The sequence below is a fragment of the Pristis pectinata genome, chromosome 7 (genome assembly GCF_009764475.1).
Source record: "Pristis pectinata isolate sPriPec2 chromosome 7, sPriPec2.1.pri, whole genome shotgun sequence".
Taxonomy (NCBI): domain Eukaryota; kingdom Metazoa; phylum Chordata; class Chondrichthyes; order Rhinopristiformes; family Pristidae; genus Pristis; species Pristis pectinata.
Genome location: NC_067411.1, coordinates 48,834,693 through 48,856,061, shown reverse-complemented (window position 1 = coordinate 48,856,061; position 21,369 = coordinate 48,834,693). Strand labels below are relative to the sequence as shown.

The 21,369-nt window shown below is 40.2% G+C and overlaps 1 protein-coding gene across 1 annotated transcript in view; it reads right to left on the bottom strand.

Moving 5' to 3' along the window:
- The window catches only part of chrna8 (cholinergic receptor, nicotinic, alpha 8), a 313,552-nt gene that overhangs the window by 19,160 nt on the left and 273,023 nt on the right, over positions 1–21,369 (bottom strand). The window contains exon 10 of the mRNA XM_052019719.1: positions 7,552–7,661. Coding sequence (XP_051875679.1) covers positions 7,552–7,661 — 110 coding nt within the window. The remainder of the gene's footprint in view (positions 1–7,551; positions 7,662–21,369) is intronic.

Below are 21,369 nucleotides of genomic sequence, written 5' to 3'. Positions count from 1 at the left end.
CATTTCCTAAAAGAGGAGGGGGCAGAACAGGAGAAGTGAGAGGAGTGTGAAGAGTAAAGGGTGGAGTAGTTAGGGACACTGGAGAAAGAGGTAGAGGTGGGCAATGATGATGGTGATGATTGTGTGTGTCATTGTGTGTGACACCTCATTGCACCATCCTGGAGACTGGCACCATGATGGATGAGCAGATTAGGTTAAAGGAACACATGTTACATGGAAATACACCTGGCACCAGTGGGCTGTAGTCTGGCACCAGGTGTAGGGAATCTGGTGGGGGTTTGATGAAGCCGGGAATCTGCACATCTGTACTGCCAGGAGGACTCAGGCAAGGACCCTGATGGGAATGGAGCCATGCACAAGCTGATGTGAATGCGCACTGATGGTCCTTATGTCGTCGGGGTGTCTCACTGAATGCAGTAGCATGAGAAGTGTGGAGGAGTTCATCTTCCTGCTCTCGGGTCAAGACCCTGCATCAGGAGCATCCTCAAGCTTTAAAAGAACAGTGACTTGCAACTTGGAGCTGTTTGTTGTCCTCAATGAGCAGAGGGGCTTCACTCATGAACAGGATGCTGCTCTTTTAGGTTACAGGGATGAGTGGCAGCAGTCTCTGCCATGCCTCAACTGCTAATGAGACCCCAGATGAATGAATATCCCAGCAGATAAATCTTGGGAAAGGACTTCCTGCTGTTTATAGCATACTCCCTGGACTTTGAAAGGTGAATGGGGAGTACAGTGAGTTTTGAAGGTGCCCAGTCAGAGCTCCCAATGTCAGCAGAGATTCCCTTTGAATAGTGTGAAAGGCACAATGTGCTTCTAGTTGTACTGAGACAGTTCCATGTTGGTCTATGATGCACCATCCAGCTACCATTTATCTTGTTATATCAGTAAACAGGCATTGTGGAAATAATGATGCACTGAGATGGGCACTTGGTACTGGGAAATCATCAGGCAGACCGTCACAGATTGTGCACAGGAGTGGCTGTCCTATTTCGCAATGTATGAGATTTCACTAGAGAATTGTCGCCAATGCAACGTAGAACAAATTAATTATTTTTTGTGAATGTGGGAATAAAGAATTGATCCAATTTCTAGATTAGCAGCTTTGAAAATAATACTTCAAGATATAAAAGACTGCAGATGCTGAAACTTTTTTCTGAATAAAAACAGAGTGCTGGAAGAACTCAGCAGGTCAAGCAGCATCTATGGGCGTGAAAGGTGTAGGTCGGTGTTTTGGGTCAAGACCCTGCATCAGGACTGAGAGGGTCGAGACCGCAAGTGCTCTCCTGCCACACACACTCACCTGTCCACCTAGTTTTCTTCTCACTTTCTTCATTCCTACCATTCCCTTTCCCCACCTGGTTGCAGCTGCTCATCAGCTCTCCCCATCTGGCTCCACCTATACCACCTTTTATCCTATCCCCCTTCATACTGCTATATACCGGATATCTTTCCTTTTTCCACTCAGTCCTGATGAAGGGTCTTGACCTGAAATCTCAACTGACATGTTTTGCCTCCACAGATGCTGCTTGACCCGCTGAGTTCTTCCAGCATTCTATTTTTGAAAATAATACTTCTCTGATCTTCCAATGGCTTTTACTTCAATTTTATGCCAATACTCTGCTAAAGTACAAATGTGTTTGCTAATATGTTTGAAACATTAGTTAAAATTGAAACATTAGCTTTCTTCGAGATCAGAGGTGAGTGCCTTCACTTCATCACTGATGGTTACATTTAGGCCACTGCGATTCTTTAGAAGAAGAAGGAAGACTCCAAAGGGGTACTGATTAGAAATGAAGAGACAAAAATGGTTTCAAGGGGAATTTAATGCTGTGAATGTCGCATGATGTCTCCTGAATGAAAGTAAGCACCTGTTGTGGGATTTGTGATGATGGGTTTACAGACCATTAAAAGTAACCCTCCAGGTCGATAACTTTGTAAAATAAAGCTAATGGAATTCTAGGTTTTATTACAACAGGTATAGAATCTAAAAATAACAGTGAGTAATGATAATTCCATATAAAATCATAAAGAAACACTAGGGAATGATGGCCACAGCTATAGATATTGAGACATGGTGTATTGCAGATTTGGCAGGATAATGCCTGAGGTAAGAAAACATGTATAAACACAAGCCTTGGGAAAACTCTTGAGATTTACTATTGGAGCACCACACATGTGGGAAGTTTTATTAAATTTTGAATGGATTGGATAGGAGAGATAGAAGAGGACTGTATTTATTAGATGAGGGTTTAAGAACCAAAGTCCACAGATTAATGAGATTTATGATGAAGATAAAAAATGCAGAGTGTGAAGTGACAATCAAATTTATCTTCATGGTTATCAGGAATAGCATGGGGAGATTGAATAGATAGACAAGGAATTAGAGGATATATCTTAAATATGGAATTGGGATTAATTTCTCATGTGTTTATTAATAAATAATGACAATACTGTATCATTATACCACAATGGTTCTTCCATGCAGATTAAATACACCTGACTAGTACTTCAGATTCCATCCTGCCGTGTAGAACCTTCCCAACAGTATAAAATCTCACATTGTATGAAGAATCTCACTTTTGGTACCTTTTAGTCTACCTACGTACAGCTCTTGAAACACTCCTGTTTAACCTCTCTCTTCACAGACTGAAATTGAAGCACATTGCAGTCCAGAGATTGTAAAATGTTTTTGTTTACCTTTGTATTAATAAATAATTAACGTGTAACTCAGGTGGTAACAACTAAAGCAATAAACTTTGCCTCTGAGACTTTATTCCATCTTTGTAAATGAAAGAGTATATTTGAAATGGATGTTGTAATGTTCCAGCCAAGTTGCACAGATAAGCTCCCACATGGAGTCATAGAATTGTACAGCAAAGAAACAGACCCCTTGGCCCATTGGATCTATGCCAACCATCATGTCTATCTATACTAATCCTACATGTTTGCATTAATTCTATATCCCTCTACACCTTGATCAGTAAAGTTCCTGTCAAGATGCCTCTCAAATGTTATTATTGTTTCTGCCTCCACCACCTGCTCTGGCAGCTCATTCCAGATGCCAACTACTCTTTGTGTGAAAAATGTACCCCTCAGATCCGTCCTCTCTCTCACCTTGAACCTATGCCCTCTAGTTTTAGACACCCCTACCATGGGAAACAGACACTAGCTACCTACTCTATCAATGCCTGTTCATAATTTTATATACCTCCATCACGTCACCTCTCAGCCTCCTTCACTCCAGGGAAAACAGACCTAGCCTACCTAATCACTCCTGATAACTCAAGCTCTCCAATCCAGGCAACATCCTTATGAATCTTTTCTGCACCCTCTTCGACTTAATCACATCCTTCCTATAATGTGGTGACCAGAAATGCACACCGAATGGCCTAATTAATGTTTGTCTCATCTCCTATACTCAATGTCTTGGCCAATGAAGGCAAGCATGCCATATGCCTTCCTCATCACCCTGTCTACTTATGTTCCAGTTTTCAGGGAACTATGTACCAGTACCCCTAAGTCACTCTGTTCAGCAACGTTCCCTAAGGCCCTACCATACACTGTGTATATGTTGCTCTGGTTTAACTTCTCAAGGTACATTACTTTGCACTTGTCTGAGTTAAGTTCCATCTATCATTCCCTTGCCCACTCTTCCAGTTGATCTATGTCCTGCTATAATCTTAGATAACATTCTTCACTGTCCAGTATACCACCAATTTTGGCGTCATCAGCAACCTTACTAATCATGCCACCTACATACTCACTCAAATCATTAATATATATCACGAATAACAGAGGACTCAGCATCAGTCCCTGCAGCACACCACGGGTCACAGGCCTCCAGTCTGAAAAACAATCCTCCTCTACCACTCTCTACCTCCTATCACTAAGCCAATTTTGTATCCAGTTTACTAACTCACACTGGATCCCATGTGTTCTAACCTTCCAGACAGTCTACCATGCAGACCTTGTTGAAGGCCTTGCTAAAATCCATGTCCACTGCCCTGCTCTCATCAATCCTCTTGGCCACCACCTCAAAAATTGCAATTCATGAGACATGAATTCTCACACACAAAGCCATGCTGACTGTCCCTAATCACTCCTTGCTTTTCTAAATGCAAATAAATCCTGTCCCTCAGAATCCCTTCCAATAGGTTTCCCACTACTGATCAAAGCCCACTGGCCTGTAGTTCCCTGTCTTATCGCTGTTGCCCTTCTTAAATAAAAGCACAACGTTCACTGTTCTCCAGTCTTCTGGTACCTCACCTGTGTTTAGCAAAGATACAAAAATCTCTATCAGGGCCCCAACAATTCCTTCCCTTACTTCTCACAACAATTTTGGATACACCCGGTCAGTCCTGGGGATTTATCCAACTTCATGCATTTCAGCTCCTCCAACACCTCGTTCTTTGTAATGTTGATATATTCCGGGATATCACTGTGGAGTTTATTCTAAGTAGAGCAGGCAGTGCACCAGGTAATATTTATCCCTGAAAGTTCACTAACACAGATTATCTGGTCATTATCAATCTCCTATTTTGGGATGCTTCATTGAGTGTTTCATAAAGAGATCTCTAATCATCAATATGCAGTTGACTGGTAGAAAATTGATGAGAGCTCTGGTATAAGCAGTCAATACTGCAATGAAGTTTAATAATTTTACCAAGTCTCACATCACTTGTTGTGTCTCCAAATTACATCAGGAGATCAAGAAATTCATAGAAGTTTCATCTTCCACTTCAATAAATATAAGGGCCTAGAAACATTTCCATGCTGGGAAAAGCACTTTAAACGTACAGTGCATGTCAGGCCAACACATGTTTTGTGCATGGGCTCTTGCTAGAAAATTCTATTGTGCAGGCATCCTGCATGGTTGAACATGATTTGCACACTTAAGCTCCATGCACTATACCACTGAAAATCACATGGACTAATAGATCACAAGGTCAGTGGGCAGATCATCGGAGGTGTTGTTGTGAATAGAGCCATGCGTAGGCTGGTGGATTGGGACTCCAGTCACAAAGTGAACAGGATGCCAGGGGTTGGGTTGGGGCACTATCGGGGAGGGGGAATGGGGAGGGAAGTACTGAGGTTATGGTTGGATGAGGTGAAAGTTGAGAGGAGTTGTTGGGGTAACAGTCAAGAGAAGGAGGATGAGTACTCAAGGGAGAGCCACAGTAGGTGTAATTTAAATATAAAAAGGCAGCCACCTGCAGTGCATTCTCAGTGCTGGACTGCAGCTGATGAAGCTCAGTCTCCAGGTGAATAACCCAGGCTGCCTGCAAGCCACTCACCTCGATGTAAATGTGATCACGGCTGATCATCCAACTTCAGTTTCACAGTGCCTTCTTTACCTCCATATCCCTCTAGTCCCAAGAAAATTTCTAATTCCTTCTTGAACATATTTAATAATTTGGTCTTGTCTGCTTTCTTATGGTAGAGAATTCCAGAGGTTCACTGCCTTCAAGTTGGAGAAATTTCTCCTCATCTCATTCCTCCATGCCTTACCCCTTATCCCTGGTCCTGTACTGCCCCACCATTGGGAAAATCCTTGCTGCATCTAGTCTGACCAGTCCTGTTTGAATCTTAAAGGTTTCTATGACATCTCTTATTCTTCTAATCTTTAGTAATTTTGGCCTAATCAAGCCAATCCCTGTTAATGCATCAGTCTGCCATCTCAGAAACCTTTGCTATACTTCCACTGTAACAAGAACATCTGTCCTCAGATAAGGAGACCAAAAGTGCACACAAGGTGTGGTCTCACTTAGACCCTGTCAAGTATACAGTTTCTGCAGTTTTTTTTAAATGCTTATTTCCTTTATAAATGGAACAAGAAATTCCTGCTCCTGCACATGAAATCTCTCATTATAAAGCCCAATATACTTCCTGCCTTCTTAACTCCCTACTGTACTTGCATGTTTACTTTCAGTGAATGGTTGGATCTCCCTTTCCTAATTGATCACCATTTAGTTAATAATGTCTTCCTGTTTTTCCCACTAAAGTGGATAATTTCACATTTATCCACATTGTCCTGCATCTGCCATATATTTTCCCACTCACCCAACCTGTCCAAATTACACTGGAACTTCTCTGCATCCTCCTTAAGGCTCACACTTCCACCTAACTATGTGTCATCTGCAAACCTGGAGATGTTATATTTATTTCCCTCTTCTAAATCATTGGTATATGTATGGTGAATAACTTGGGTGCCCGAGCATTGATCTCCGTGGTACTCCATTATTTATCTCCTGCCAGTCAGAAGAAGAACCATTTATTCCTACATATTGTTATATCTCTGCCAACTAGTCCTCTATCCATGTCAGTACCTCATCCCCTCAATCCCTGCTAGGCTCTTTTGTGGGACCTTATTGAAAGCTTTCTGAAATTCAAAATACATCGCATCCAGTGCTTCTCCTTCACTTATTCTGCTAGTTACACCCTTATAATATGGGAGCATATTTGTCAAGCATGATTTCCCTTTCATAAATCCATGTTGACTTTGACCAAGCATTTCACTGTTTTCCAAGGGCTCTGCTGTTACATCGTGGACCCCAGCATTCTCCCACTGCCCATATTGGGCTAACTGGTCTATAATTCTCTGTTTTCTTTCTTTCCCTCTTTTTTTCAACAGTGGGATTACATTAACTACCCATCAATCATTTGGATGTATTCCTGAGTCTATAGAACTGTGGAAAATGATCAGCAATGCATCGATTATTTCTATTGTCACTTTCTTGATTTCTCTGGAATGCAGACTATTGGGTCCTAGGGATTTAATATCTTCAATGTCTCTAACACTATTTCCCTACTATAACTGATTTCATTCACTTCCTCCCCCTCCCCCTCTGTTCCCCAACATTTCTGGGAGATTTTGTTCTCCATTGTGGAGACAAACCAAAGTATGTGTTTAATCGGTTTACTATTTCTTTATTTTCCATTATTAATTCCGATCCTTATTGTCAGACATCTACAATGCATTCACTCATCTTCTTCTCTTCACAACTCAGTAGAAGCTTTTACGGTTAGATTTTATGTTCATTGCAACCTTACTGTAATACTCTGTTTTCCCCTTAATCGACCCATTGTTCTTTTGCTGAATGCTAAACTGCTCCTCAGGTTTGCTACTCTTTATATCTCTCCTCCTTGAATCTAACACTACCCCTAATTTCTTTTCTAAGTCACGCTTGAGCCAGTTTTCCCATTTATTTTTGTGCTGGACAGGAAAAGAATGATTGCTGTAATTCATCCCTGTATTCTTCTGATGTTTACCATTGCCTATCCACTGAGAATACTTTAATGAACACTTCCCAATCATAGACAACTCGCACCTCATACGTTCAGTGTTTCCTTTCTTCAGATTCAGTTCCCTAGTCTTGGAATCAATTCTTTCACTGTCCACTTAAATGAACTTATTAACCCTCAGACTGACAAACAGTGAATAAACTGGTTGAGGAGCAAACTTCACTTAAACGCTTGATATAGTTTGGAATCTGCCTTCACTTACAAATTAATTTGACCAGAATATTTCTTTTGGCGATGTCATTAACTTACCCACTTGGGCATTTTTCCTGCATGAGGGTCATGGTGATGAAACTGAAGAACCAGCACAGTGACGACAACAGACAGGCCCACAATGAACATTGTGCTCGCAAAGTACTGAGCTGAAATAACAACACAGTGTATCAGTGTCATACTGGTTTTAGTGCTTCAAGTGTTCAGTCCCCAACTCCTCCCCCCAACTCCTCATTCCTCTCCTGAAAGGACTGCCTTGTTTTGAGATCAAGGCTCCAATTACAACAATTCACTCAGTGATATTATTCATTCAAATACAAACAAGACAGATTGATTTCGGGAAATAATACTTTGGGAGAAGGGGCACTGGCACATTGAACTGAGGACCGGGAGGAACTTACTGTTCTCAAAGTATTTCTTGACTGGATGTTTTCATTGCCTTGTGCTTGGGTCTGATGTAGACTAATTGGTTAATTAGTTGGCAACTAGTTCACATGCTATTATCCAAATGGAAGCAATGAACAAGATGGACATGGCTTTTCCCTTCTAGCTGTTCCTATGACTTGATTCAGAGTTTAAGGACCCCCAGTCCAATCAAAACCTTTAGTCTCCCTGTTATTTCCTCCTGTTTCTCCTTTACCCTAAACCTGTGTTTGATGTTGGTTCTTTTACTATCTCTTGTTCTGATCCCACACAATCAGTCCTCTCTCTCTGTACCCAAGCCTGAGGGAAATATCATGGAAGTTCGCCCAGTATATTTACAAATCCCACTAAAACACCAAGTGACCTACAAGTGGGTCTCTTTCCAGAGAATGGAGAACAGAAACTCAGCTGACACAAGTGCAGTATTGAGGGGCTACTACACTATCTTAAGTGTTGTCTTTTGAGTGTGGTTAAACCTGTTCTCGCAGGTGGACATGAAGGGTCCTGTGGTACAATATCAAAATGAAGCAAGAAAGTCATCCCTGATGTCCTTATTAATACTTCACCCCCTGTCAACATCACAGGGATAAATTACTTGGTCCCTTTCATGTTGCTATTTGAGGGAGTTGGTGCACATGAATGGAGTCTACCTTTGCGATATATGTTGATCCATTAAATAGAATGACATCCCAAAGTATTCACAGGAAAGTTAGCCGATAGTATTTGACACCAACTCATATTATGTGACCAAAAGATTTGGTTAATGGAAGAATTTTTAAAGTAGGTGAGAGAGTAGAGAGGCAGAGATGTTTAATGGTGGGACTCCAGGGCTCAGGGCCTTGGCAACTGAAGCCAGTGCAACAAAACCATGTTTTTCTAGTTGTTGGTAGCAGAAAATCTGCCTATTACTGACCTTCTAGAAATTTCCTTTCTATTGCCTTTAGGTTGCCAACAGCAGCATACAGCAGAAAATTCAAGCTTTTGCATTTTGGATTATATGATCAAAGAGGCTTTAATCATCTTTAGATCTCCTCCCATGTAAGTTCCATTTTTATAGTTGAAAATGTTTTTGTATCCATATTTCAGGTTTGCTTCAAACATATTAGTTATTTAGCTCCATTCAATTAATTATTGACTTTGATTAAGAAGAGTCTATGTGTGATTCTCATGTTTTTTCTTCAGAATGGGTCTCTTCATGCTACATGGGCCAGGTCTGTAGAATTCACTCCCCACTTGTCCATTTAAAACTGTGTAAAAATTACATGACCTGCAGCAGTGTGTCCTCTGGACCACATGCTTCCCAGAGGCTATGGGTCGAAAGCCATTGTTCTACATTATGCAACGCTGACATGAACATAGTTGACACCCCACATAAATGCATCCTCATCCCCATGTAATTTGCTTATTCAAAAACCTGGTTGCTTTGCACTACTTTAGCAGTTTTCTTTTCCAAGGATTTGCATGAGCATGAAAGTGAAAACATGAAGTATTAATGTACAAATTAATAAAAGATGAACTAACTATTTCAGGATGTCTGTACTTTCAAGGCTAACTCAGCAGCTGAACAAGCACTAAGACCTTCCAAAATGTACCATTTCAGAGGTAATAGAATAAATCCTTGAATTAGTACCCTGATTAATTCTTTCCTTTAATCATTTAATTTGGATTAAAGCAAACAAGAACATGGCAAGTTACTATAAAATGTGATAGAATCACATAAGGTGATGGACAGTCCATGGGAGAAAATCATGACTGTTCTTTGTTAAAGAGAGGTCACTCTATTTTAGACTTTGTAAATAACCATGGGATTCAATGGCATTGTACATCAGTTTGAACCCAAGTTACAATGCTTTTCAGATTAAATCATCATGGTTTGTTTTTGTATTCATTGATGGGATGCTGGTGTCATTAGCAAAGCCAATGTTTATTTCCTATCTTTAGTTACCCTTGAGACTGCCACAGATCATGGCACGCCTCAGATGTTAGATTATGTTTGTTGATAGATTCTGTTCCAACAGTGGTTACAGGCACATTTGATGACAAGCATGGAGACAACAGCAGAGAGCACAATACATGTTACTGATGTGCAACAAAAATATTTAAGCGCTAGCTACATCATTGTCAACATAAAACAAATTTGTCAAATGGGCTCCGTAGTGGAAAAAAGTCCGTTTATATTTAGAAATTGAATTGATCATGGACTACAATAGTTCATCACCATGGAAACACCACAACTTAAACGTAAATGTTCTATTTCATTAGCATAGTGGAAACATAGGAATAATTAAAGCAAGGCACTTCATACTCAAATATTCTCAAGGCACACATTTATGGAAAGGCTTTGAGTAACTTGTTTGTTTCCTTGCATTAGTTAAGAGTTACTGCCTGCAGCTGAAGATACAAGTGTTCAGCATTCATTTATGTAGAATGGTGGCAACTCCCTCTTCCAAAACTGCCACTAAATTGGAGGTGCTTGTAAATGGGCCAGACTTTTCCTTTCACCCCTTTACACGCAACCACAAGGAGCGGCTCCTTTGCATTCTTCAGTCTCATGATCAATTTCACGAAGCAGTCAAACAAGCAGCGATGATCAACTCCTATGTTTCAAAATTCACTTAAAAAGATGTGCAGGACTGTAGACTAGAAAAAAATGGTATTTATTTTTTGGTGCAAAAACACCCTTGGAGTAACTTGGGGCTTTGTGTTTTGAGAACATAAGGATATAATAATTTGAAGTGAGTATGTAACACAACACCTTGAACCTGCTTTTGCTTTTCAATAAGATCAGGCTGCTCCTTTATTTGATCAGCCCTCCCACCCAGTTCCCTATTACTAATGCACTTAGTGCCCAAAATACTTTTGATTTCTGGCTTGAGTATACCCAACGCCCTCTGGGTTAGAGAATTTCAAAGATTTACAACCCTCTGAGTGAAGAATTTCTCCCCACCTTAAATGGCTGATGCCTTACATTAAGAGTGATTTATAAAATCATAGAATAGTTTACAGCGCAGAAGGAGGGACCAGCCAGCCCATAGTTTCCATGCTATCTCTGTAGCAGAGCAACTCTCTATTTCCACACACCGACCCTTCTCTTTAGAATTGACTGTACTCAATAATTCTATACCCTCTAGGCTAAACAACTTCTCATCATTTACACTGCCAGAATCTTATCTCTCTCAGAATCTTATCTCTCTCAATAACATCACCTCTTAGTCTTCTAAACCCTGGAGAGTATAACCCTAATGTTTCCTTGTATTTCATATTTCCTAATGACATAGGAGGAGGCATTTGGCCCTTGGAATCTTTGTCATCTTTCGGAACAGTCCCATCAATCCCATTCCCTCAATTTTATTCCCTGCAACCTACTTTCTCTCATGTGTCCATCAAAAACATCCCCGTCCCCTAATTATCCTGTTATCCAGCTACACAAGTGGCAATTTACAGTAGCCAATTAACCCTACCAGTAAGTCTTATGGATGCGGGAGAAAATTGGAGCAGTCAGGGGAGACCCACACCGTCACAGGGAGAACATGCAAACTCCATACAGAGAGGACTGGAGGTCAGGATTGAACTTGGGTTGCTGAAGTTGTGCAGTAGCAGTACTGCCTGCTGTGCCACTGTGCTGTTCCTCATAAGGCATCACCAGGACAACATCCTCAGGGTCAGAGACCAACTCTGCATACAAATCCATGTCTGGTCTCATTAAAAAAATGCCCACACAATTGTGGTAATATTTACCCACTTATTTATATATCTTAAGAATTGACACCAAGTGAGAAGTTTCCAATTTGTTTTCTTTTTATTTTTAAGCCATTGGATGCCTGATAGAATGTGTCGTAAAACTCAGTCACAGAGAAATCCAATTTCCTGGCCATTGTTTAAGGAAGTGTTCTACAGAGGGATGATTTCCACCTTATCCAAGGTTATAAGTCAAAATGTTATCAACAACTGCCATTTACATAAAAAATTGGCACAGCTGGGTTCACAGAGACTGGACACAATGAGGGTGGTGAGCCTGTAAGAAGGCTTATAAAGGGCCTAGAACCCTGGCAAAAAGGTAGGTCTCAGCAAGGGCCTTAGAACAGTGCAGAGAGAGAATAAGTTCCAAGGAGTGGAGCCATGGAAGCTAAAAGCCAAATTTGCTGTGCCAGGAAGTAAGGAGGATGGATATACAAGAGGCTTGAATTAAGGAAATAGATGTCTAGAGACTGGACTTCACCAGGTCTCAGTAGGCTAAACCATCACTGTTTTTAGTACGAACAGACATGGAGCATAGAGCACTACAGCAGAGGAACAGACCCTTCAGTCCACAATATCTGTTCCGACCATGATGCAATCCAAACTAACCCCATCTGCCTGCACATGGGCTATACCCCACCCTTCCCTGCCTGTTCATGTGCCTGTCTCAGTGCCTCTTAAGTGTTGCTGTTGTATTCCAGGCACCTACTACTCTCTGCGTGAAAGACATGCCTCATAAATCTCCTTTAAACTTTCCCCCTCTCGCCTTAAATCTTTGCCCTTTAGTATTTGACATTTCCATCCTGGGAAAATAACTCTGACTATCAAACTTATCTATGGCTCTCATTATTTTATATACCTCTATCAGGTCACTCCTCAGCCTCTGACGCTCCAGAGAAAACAATCCAGGTTTGTTGAACTTCTCCTTATAGTTAATACTCTCTAATCCAGGCAACATCCTGGTGATCCTCTTCTGTATGCCCTCCAAAGCCTCCACTTCTTTCTTGTAATGCTGCAACTAGAACTGCACACAATACTCCAAAAGTGGCCTAACTAAAGTTTTATACAGCTGCAACATAACTTCCCAACTTTTATACTCAACAACCTGATCAATGAAAGCAAGTATGGTGGTATGCCTTCTTTACCACCTTATCTGCTTGTGTTGCCACTTTCAGAGAGCTAAGGACTTGCACCCCAAGACCCCTCTGTACAGTGTTCCTAAGGATCCTATCATTTACTGTATACTCTAAGGTTTGACCTCCCAAAGTACAACACCTCACACTCATCTAGATTAAACTCCATCTGCCATTTCTCTGCCCACATTTCCAACTGGTCTATTATCCTACTGAATCCTTTGGCAACCTTCCTCACTATCCACAACTCCACCAACTTTTGTGTCATCTGCAAACTTAATCATTGAACACACATTTTCATATAAATCATTTAAATTGAATATATATAAATTGATATATAATCACAAACAACAGAGGTGCCACCACTGACTTTTGTGGAACACCACTGGTCACTGATCACCTGTCAGAATAACACCCCTCCATCATTACCCTCTTCTATAGCCAAGCCAATTTTGAATCCAATCTACCGAGTCTCCATGGATCCCATGCATCTTAATCTCCTGGATCAGATTACCATGAGTGACCTTGTCAAAAGCATTATGAAAGTCCATGTATACAACATTCAGTGCCCTACCCTCATCAATCATCTTTGTCACCTGCTCAAAAAAAATCAAGTTTTTAAGACATGACCTCCCCTGAACAAAGCAGTGCTGACTATCCCTAATAAGTCCATGCTTTTCCAGATGTGAGTAGATCCTATCATTAAGAACTTTCTCTAATAATATCCCTGCCAGTAATGTAAGGCTCACCAGTGTACAACTTCCTGGTTTGTCTCTATTGTCCTTGTTAAACAAAGAAGCAACATTGGCTATTTTCCACTCCTCTGGGACATTGTGGCTAAAGATGATATAAGGATCTCTGTCAAAATCCGAGCAATCTCCTCTCTTGCCTCGGATAGATCCCATCCGGCTCTGTGGATTTATTCAACTCAGTGTTTTTCAAGAGCTCCAGCACCTCCTCCTTCTTGATATGAACATGCCCCAGAATATCAGCGTACCCCTCCCTAATCTTACTATCCTTTGTGTCCTTCATCCTTGGTGAATGTTGATGTGAATACTCATTTAGTACTTTGCCCTGTTTGCAACGGCCATCTCAATCTTCCAGTTCCATGTTATTTTATCTCTCCTTCCTTCTCCCACACTGACCTGTCTGTCCTCAGCCATCTCCATCACTATGGTGAGGACAAATGCAAAGTGCATTTCATTTTCCACTTGGGTAGCTTACAACCCAATCATACGAATATTGAATTTTCCAATTTCAGGTAACCCACGTCCTCAATGTTCTGCTCTCCCACATACTCACCTGTCCACATCGGTTTCTTCTCCCTTTGTTCACCTTTCCCATCTCCTTCCACCTCCCACTACCCCTCCCCTACCTCGTTCCATCTGCCCACCATTCCCTCCCCATCTGGCTATATACTGGCTACATTTTCTCTTCCTGCTCAGTCCTGATGCAGGTTCTTGATGCAAAACACCGACTTACACCGATGCTACTTGACCTGTTGTGTTGTTCCAGCATTCTGGTTTTATTGTTCTGGACCTGACACCAATTCCCAGATCAAAAAAAATGAACAAATTCAATAAAAGTCTTGATCAAGAGATTACGGTTCCATGCTGATATCCTTGCTGCTCTAATTTAATTCTTGACTCTTTAAACAGTACATGCACCATTAAAGTCTAATTTAATGGATTGTCAGTTTGACTAAAGCACTAATTACAAACTATTATTAAGAGTTTGCATTGTTTTAAAGAATTATTGTCTTTATTTTTAGTTGTTAAAGTAACATTATTGCCTGTCACTACTTTTCTCTGAGATGAATGTTGCACTGATATCACTTTAATGAAGGCCAAAATAGGAGCCATTGGAGCCTTCAAATACGTAACATTTAAAAAATTAATAATTAATTATAAATCAATGATGGTAATTAGTGACAGTTCTCTGGCCTTGCTGCCATCCTTCCCAGTCGTGTCCTGCCACAAAAAAATCCATGTATTTCCCTCCTACTTCCTTCACAACACACTGCCCTCTCCTAACCCTTGAGTATGATCAGTAAGGTCTTTCACTGCAGTAATTTTGTAAGCTCTATTCTACAGCACATTATGTTCTTGCCTTGAATGTTTACAGAATTCTGCAGGGGCAAGCACATGGAAATAATATTCAGTGGCCTGGTATTCACTGCTCAATGAATGCACCTTCCTTACTGCTGAAGTATCTCCTCTGATGCAGAAATCCAGAAGGGTAAATAACCTTAAAAATTAGAATTAAGTGAATCAGAGATGATGTGAGGAAGCAATTCTTCATCCAAAAGGCAATCAGGAACATTGCCCTGTCCACCTCCAATAGCAGTGACTGAGGGTCAATTGAAAATCTCAAAACAGAGTTACTTTAGGCAACTGATATGCAGCCAAGGTGAGTAAATGGAGTGAAAATACAATTAAAGTGAAAAATCAATTAAAGATCGGTTGAGTGGAGGAACATGCTTGAGGAGATGGATGTCCTTGTCTTGTTCTCATATTCCAGACATGACCCTGTCTCTGAGATGCAGCTTGGAAATGAGGAAAAGGAGAGTGGCCAAGAAAAAATTGTTTGGAGGAAGATCTGTCCTGCAAAAGGAAGAGAAATGGAGACTGCAATTAAATTAGACCTAGTGAAAAAATGCAAGGTCAATCTCATGGAACTACAGAAGTAGTTATGTATGTTCCCGTATCAAGATCAACTACCTTATAGAGTCAGCAGGCTGTGAGCTTTCTCACAGGCTGTTGTGAATGGCATTGTGCAATAGTTATTGGTTGGGGTTAACATGTTACTCCATTATCCTTTCCTCTTTTGCTTGTTGCTAGATGTAGAGCAGAGACTGAGATTTAACAATATCATAATTCCAATATCATTTGGAATTATTCATATTTCTTATCAAGTAACTGTCCCAATATCCTTCACAGGTCAAGCAAATTCAAAGCTTGATACTGGGCCACTTAAGGAGATATTAGGACTGGCTATCAAAGCCTTGGTCAAAAGGTAAGCTTTAAGCAGTGCCTTTAAATAACAGAGTTATATTAAGAGGGAGGGAGGTTTAGGAAAGGAATTCCAGAGTTCAGGGACCTCTGTAAGCAAAACTATCTTGATGGAAGTGATTAAAATCTTAGTTGCATAAATGGACAGACTTGGAGGAATGAAGATGTCTTAGATGGTTTTAGGGCTGGAGAATGATACAGTGATAGAGAGGAGTAAGGCTGCGGAAAGCAAGGATGAAAGCTTTACATTAAGTTGTTGCAAGTATGGGAGATGATGGTGAACTTTAGGGCTTGAGGAAGTGAGCAGCAGAATTTATGACAAACTCAGGTTGTGGAAGATGGGAGGCAGTCAAGAGAGCATTGGAATGGTCAGGTTTAGAGGGATAGAGGGTGGATGAGGGTCTTGTCAACAGATGAGTTGCCGCAAACACTGAATCGTGATTTTATCTGCAAAAAATATTGGACTAGGAAAGCTAAGAGATAGTGAAAGATACTTTCAGGTATCTAGATGACTTAGAGATAGTGAAAGGTATCTTCAGGTATCAAAATGACTTATCCATTCACAGAAAAGTTTTCCTTGGATATTAATCCTGAGCATAACAGTCTGATGTCCAAATATAATTAATTTGGTATAGATATGATTTTCTTACAAAGCCTATTGGACTACTGGCTAGAAATTATTTGTAACATTTAATTACTTCTCATGGTGTTTACTTTTTCCTTTTATATCAATTCCCCAATAAAATTCGGTGAATCATTTTAGGCTTTATCAATAATTTTGTGTTAAAGCAAAAGCAAAACATATTGGGTGATAGAAATCTGAAATAAAAGTGGAAATTGCAAGAAATGTTGAATAAGTCACGCAGCATCTGTGGGAAGGATTAACATTTCAGATCAAAATCCTTACATCAGAAATACTGAAGCCACAAATACCAGTTCTGATGAAAGGTCATCACGCAGAAATATTAATTGCTTCCCTTGCCTGTGCCTGATCTGCTACTTACAAATATTTCTGTTTTCATCTTTTTTTTTAGGACTGGTGATCAAAGCTTTGGTCAAAAGATAAGTTTTAAGCAGTGCCTTCAAATAAGGGAGTTATATTAGGAGGGAAGGAGGTTTAGGAAAGGAATTTCAGAGCAAAGGGCCCTGGCTTCAGAAGGCAATTCATTTGATGATGGCTTTCTAATGATTGTCAGTCTCTAACATTGCTCAGATAGTTACTGCTGGAATTAACACTCAAATCATCTGTGCTGTCCTATCATGTATATTCTACAATGTAAAGTGACAAATTGATTTATTATTGTCACATGTACCAAGGTACAGTGAAAAACTCTGTTTTGCATGCTATCCATACAGATCATTTCATTACAATAGTGCAGTGAGGTGGTACAAGGGAAAACAATAACAGAATGCAGAGTAAAGCCTTACAGTTACACAGAAAGTGCAGAGCAGGTAGACAATAAAGTGTAAGGCCATAAGGATGTAGATTGTGACCAGTTTTAGTGTTTAAAGTAATTGAGATAAGAGAAATACATGATGCCACACTGAGGTTTTAAAAATTTAGAGATTGTGGACGGAAGGGTAGACTGAACAAGAAATTCCTCTCTGCTTGCCAGCACTGAACACTTGTGGGAGGATAGGCTGTTGATTATTTTCACTTCTGTGCATTTTATTCCACTGATTTGAATGAGTTGTAGCTGAGATGCGTAACAAGCAACTCAAATGTACTTCCATTAGTCCATCTGTTTCTCATTTATATGTCACCATGAGAGGTAATGAGCACACTGCTGGGTGCTCAGAATTACTCAGTGGTGCATCACCAGGCAATATGGACTCATGGAAAATCTACATCACATTAATTGAGAATGCTTGCAATGTACTGTCCATCAATATATACTTTTTCATAAACTCCTGTGCAGCTTCAACTATAACTGGCTTCCTTTATATTGCATATACCAACCCTATGAAATTGGATCTGATTCATTTCTGAAGTATCTTCAGCATCAGGGGCACCTGAGCAACATACTGTTTTTTACTGTATTATTTTTTCAAGAACTTTTATAGTCTTTAAAACACTGATGGTTTACAGGAACTTTCAATTAAAGAAAGTTTAATATTCATCTATACAGTATCAAAACATGAGGAAGCCATTCCCATTAACTGCTTTCTTTGTACTTCTATTTGTTAATAATCTTACCGTTATTATAAAGGTATATTGGAACTAACACCCATGCCTATAACATTGTCTTTAGAACATGAACATGCATGGAATAGAAACAGGAGTAAGACATTCATATTTCAATATATATACTTTATGATATAGGAGGCCATTGGCCCCATCAATTCTATGCCAGCTCTCAGAGCAATCCCATCAATCCCCACTATTTTTTCTGTAATCTATTCTCTCACATATGGCCATTAACACCCCCCTTCATTCTCCCATCATCCACTTACACTACGGGTAATCATGGCTGATCTTTTACTTCAATGTCACTTCCTTGCACTAATCCCATTTCCACTGACTCCCTTGATCAGCAAAAACCTATCAAGCACTTTGAGTATACTCAGTGACTGAGCCTCCACAGCCCTTTCAGCTGGAGAATTCCAAGGATTCACTACCCGCCAGGTGTAGAAACTTCTTCTCAGCCCAGTCCTAAAAGGCCACCCTCTTACTTTGAGACTATGACGCTTGGCTCCATTCACACCAGCTAGGAGAAACATCAACTTAACACTGACTTTGTCAACTTCATAAGAATTTTGTAAGTTGCATTGAGATCACCCACATCCCTCCAACCACACGTTAACTATTTATTCTTCTCAGATGGTCAATGACCTGTGATTACTAACTCCTCTCATTCCTGTCCATTGTTCATCAGAAGGTGAGTTGATTAACACACCCCCAATTTCTCTCCCTTGGTGGAAAAGACTTACCATGCTTCCTGCTTATCTACTTTCCACCATATCCTGCAATTCCCTTGAATGAAACTTGTAAAATTGGCATGTATCTATTTAGATTGAATAACTCAGTATTTTTTTTGCTGTTAACCTATTGTGCCAATGAAAGGTTCTATACAATCTCTAAGGTCACTAGAAACTGATTAATCAAAAAAATTATAGACAGGAGGCCATTCACTTCTTTGAGCAACCCAGTAACTCTCATTCTCTCACTCTTTCCCTTTAACTGCATATTTTCCCTACAAGTATTTATCCAGGTTCTTTTCAATGTAATTTCATTTTTGTTATCTTACTGTTTGTAAAAATTGTTGCTATGTTCTACAAATGACAGGTAAATAATGCAATTGGCCTCGGGGTTTCTAAGCTGTGAATAGGTACTCCATAAGTACCAGTTCTTCAAGTGTCAAAAACATTGCACCCTAGTTTATCTTTACCTTTTATTACTGAATGGAAATTCCTGGCAATTCCTTCTTAAGGAATTTAAAATTTTCACAATTAATAACTTGCAGATGACATTTGTAGGAACAGGTGATTTTACAGTGCCAGATTTTGAAAAATACAATTTGTTGATGGATTATTTTTACAGATAAACATGCATACTAACAATTTTTGAAATTTTAAAAACTTTTTTTTTCATCTGCCTCCTCACCTATAGCCACTGTCCAGAGATTGGGAATTCCAAAGGAAACACCAGGAAGGATTTAACTACAGCAGCCCATTTTATTTCATGGGGAAAATTCCTTTAGTCCCATCTTCTCTGTGGGTACTCTGCTTAAAGGTGGTGAAACAATGTCAGAAGTGGGATGATGTCAATGTGGTCCTGATTCTCCAGAGCATAGTTCATTCCAGTGCAGCTCACTCCCTGGAAGTCTGGGATTGAGGAATTTACCCTTACTGTCTCAATCTATTTCTCCCTGATTCAAAAGTATAACCATCTACCCTCTTCTCAAAGGACAATGCTATTTGAATACTTTTGGCAAAAAAGGCATTGGTGGCAAAATTAAGCTAAGCTGTCTTTTGGGAACTGAAGCTTCATTGTGGCACATGCTTATGATTCTGCTCTGAATTACAGCATGCTCCTTAATGAATGGTAAGCAAAGGTTGTCCTTTATCCAAGTCTTATGCCAACACCAGTCATGCTAGGGCCTAACTCCTGCTTGTGATCTCTGCTCCACTTTGAATGGCCCTGGGATGTTTACTATCAGTGCTGATTCCCTCCAAGGAAACCTAAGGACTACCTTCATAAAATTGGGAAGTATTCACTATAAATAACAGTACTTCCATTCCTGAAATCACCAAACTCACTCACAATCTCCATCCAAACCCATGCCCATTGATCTCATCCTGATTCCTAAACTGCCTGGCAGTGCTCCTGAACTGGCAATAACACTTATGAGGCCTGGGACCCTCCTACCCGACCTCCCAATCTTACGTCCTGTGGCTTTTCTATTTCCCAACAATACTTTCAGGGCCTGTAATCAACAATTCTCCTGAGGGCTACAGATTTCCTACCCTGTACCCCCAATATTCACAACCTTTTTGCTGGACCCTCAACTACGTTCCTGAGCTCCATGATTCTCCCATCCTTTCGCCCCTTCCATACTCACAACTAGGCCTGTGATCTTCCCACTTGTGTTCATCAAACATGCTCACATCACCAGCAATTTTCCTACCTGACCTTTGACCATGTCACAAGACCCATAGTCTTTCTATCTAATCCCCTTGAAATACCTCTAAAGCCTGTAATCTTCTTATCTGTGCTCTAACAATATTCCCAAAACCCAGGATCTTCCACCTTTTTCCCACTGAACCCCAGTTTTGGATTCTGAGGCCCAACAGCTGGTTTTCTAGAATCCCACTGACAGTCCAATCCACCTTCATGGTGCGTTGCTTCAAGAAGGCTAGTAGTATTGTTAAGGATACCTGCCACCCTGGCCATTCCCTTTTCTCTCTTCTACCTTCTGGGAGAAGATACAGGAGCTTGAAAGTCCAGATGTCCAGATTTAAGAACAGCTTCTTCCCTACTGTTATCAGTCTCCTGAACCAATTACCTCTTTCACACCCCCCTTCACGGTGGTGTTGCTATGTTCTAAATTTTACCTCTCTCGGTTATTCTGCTATTGTTACTTCAGTATTTCTTTGCACTTCAGATTCAACTACAATCTTTGCACCATTCTGCTGTTCTGCGCTCATCGGATTTATTGTTGTATTTATTGTTCCCATGTATACTGTTTACTTTGTGAGCTTCAAGTGACAAGGAATGTTATTGCACCCTGGTGTATATGACAATAATCTAATCTAATCTAATCTAATCTAATCTAATCTAATCTAATCTAATCTAATCTAATCTAATCTAATCTAATCACCTTGGACCATGATCATTTACCTGGACATTGGATGCTAATCTATGTGGGCTTTCACAACTGCAATATCTACATAATGATGCTTATTCTTTTCTAGTGTGTATGTTAAAGCTACCAAAGATGGATTCTTCCAAATTTCTAGGCCTTGCTAGTATAATCATTCTTCAAGATTTGCAAATTTCTTCCTATATTAAGTCCCAGCTTTCTAAAAGGAATAATGCTGGTGGAATTGGA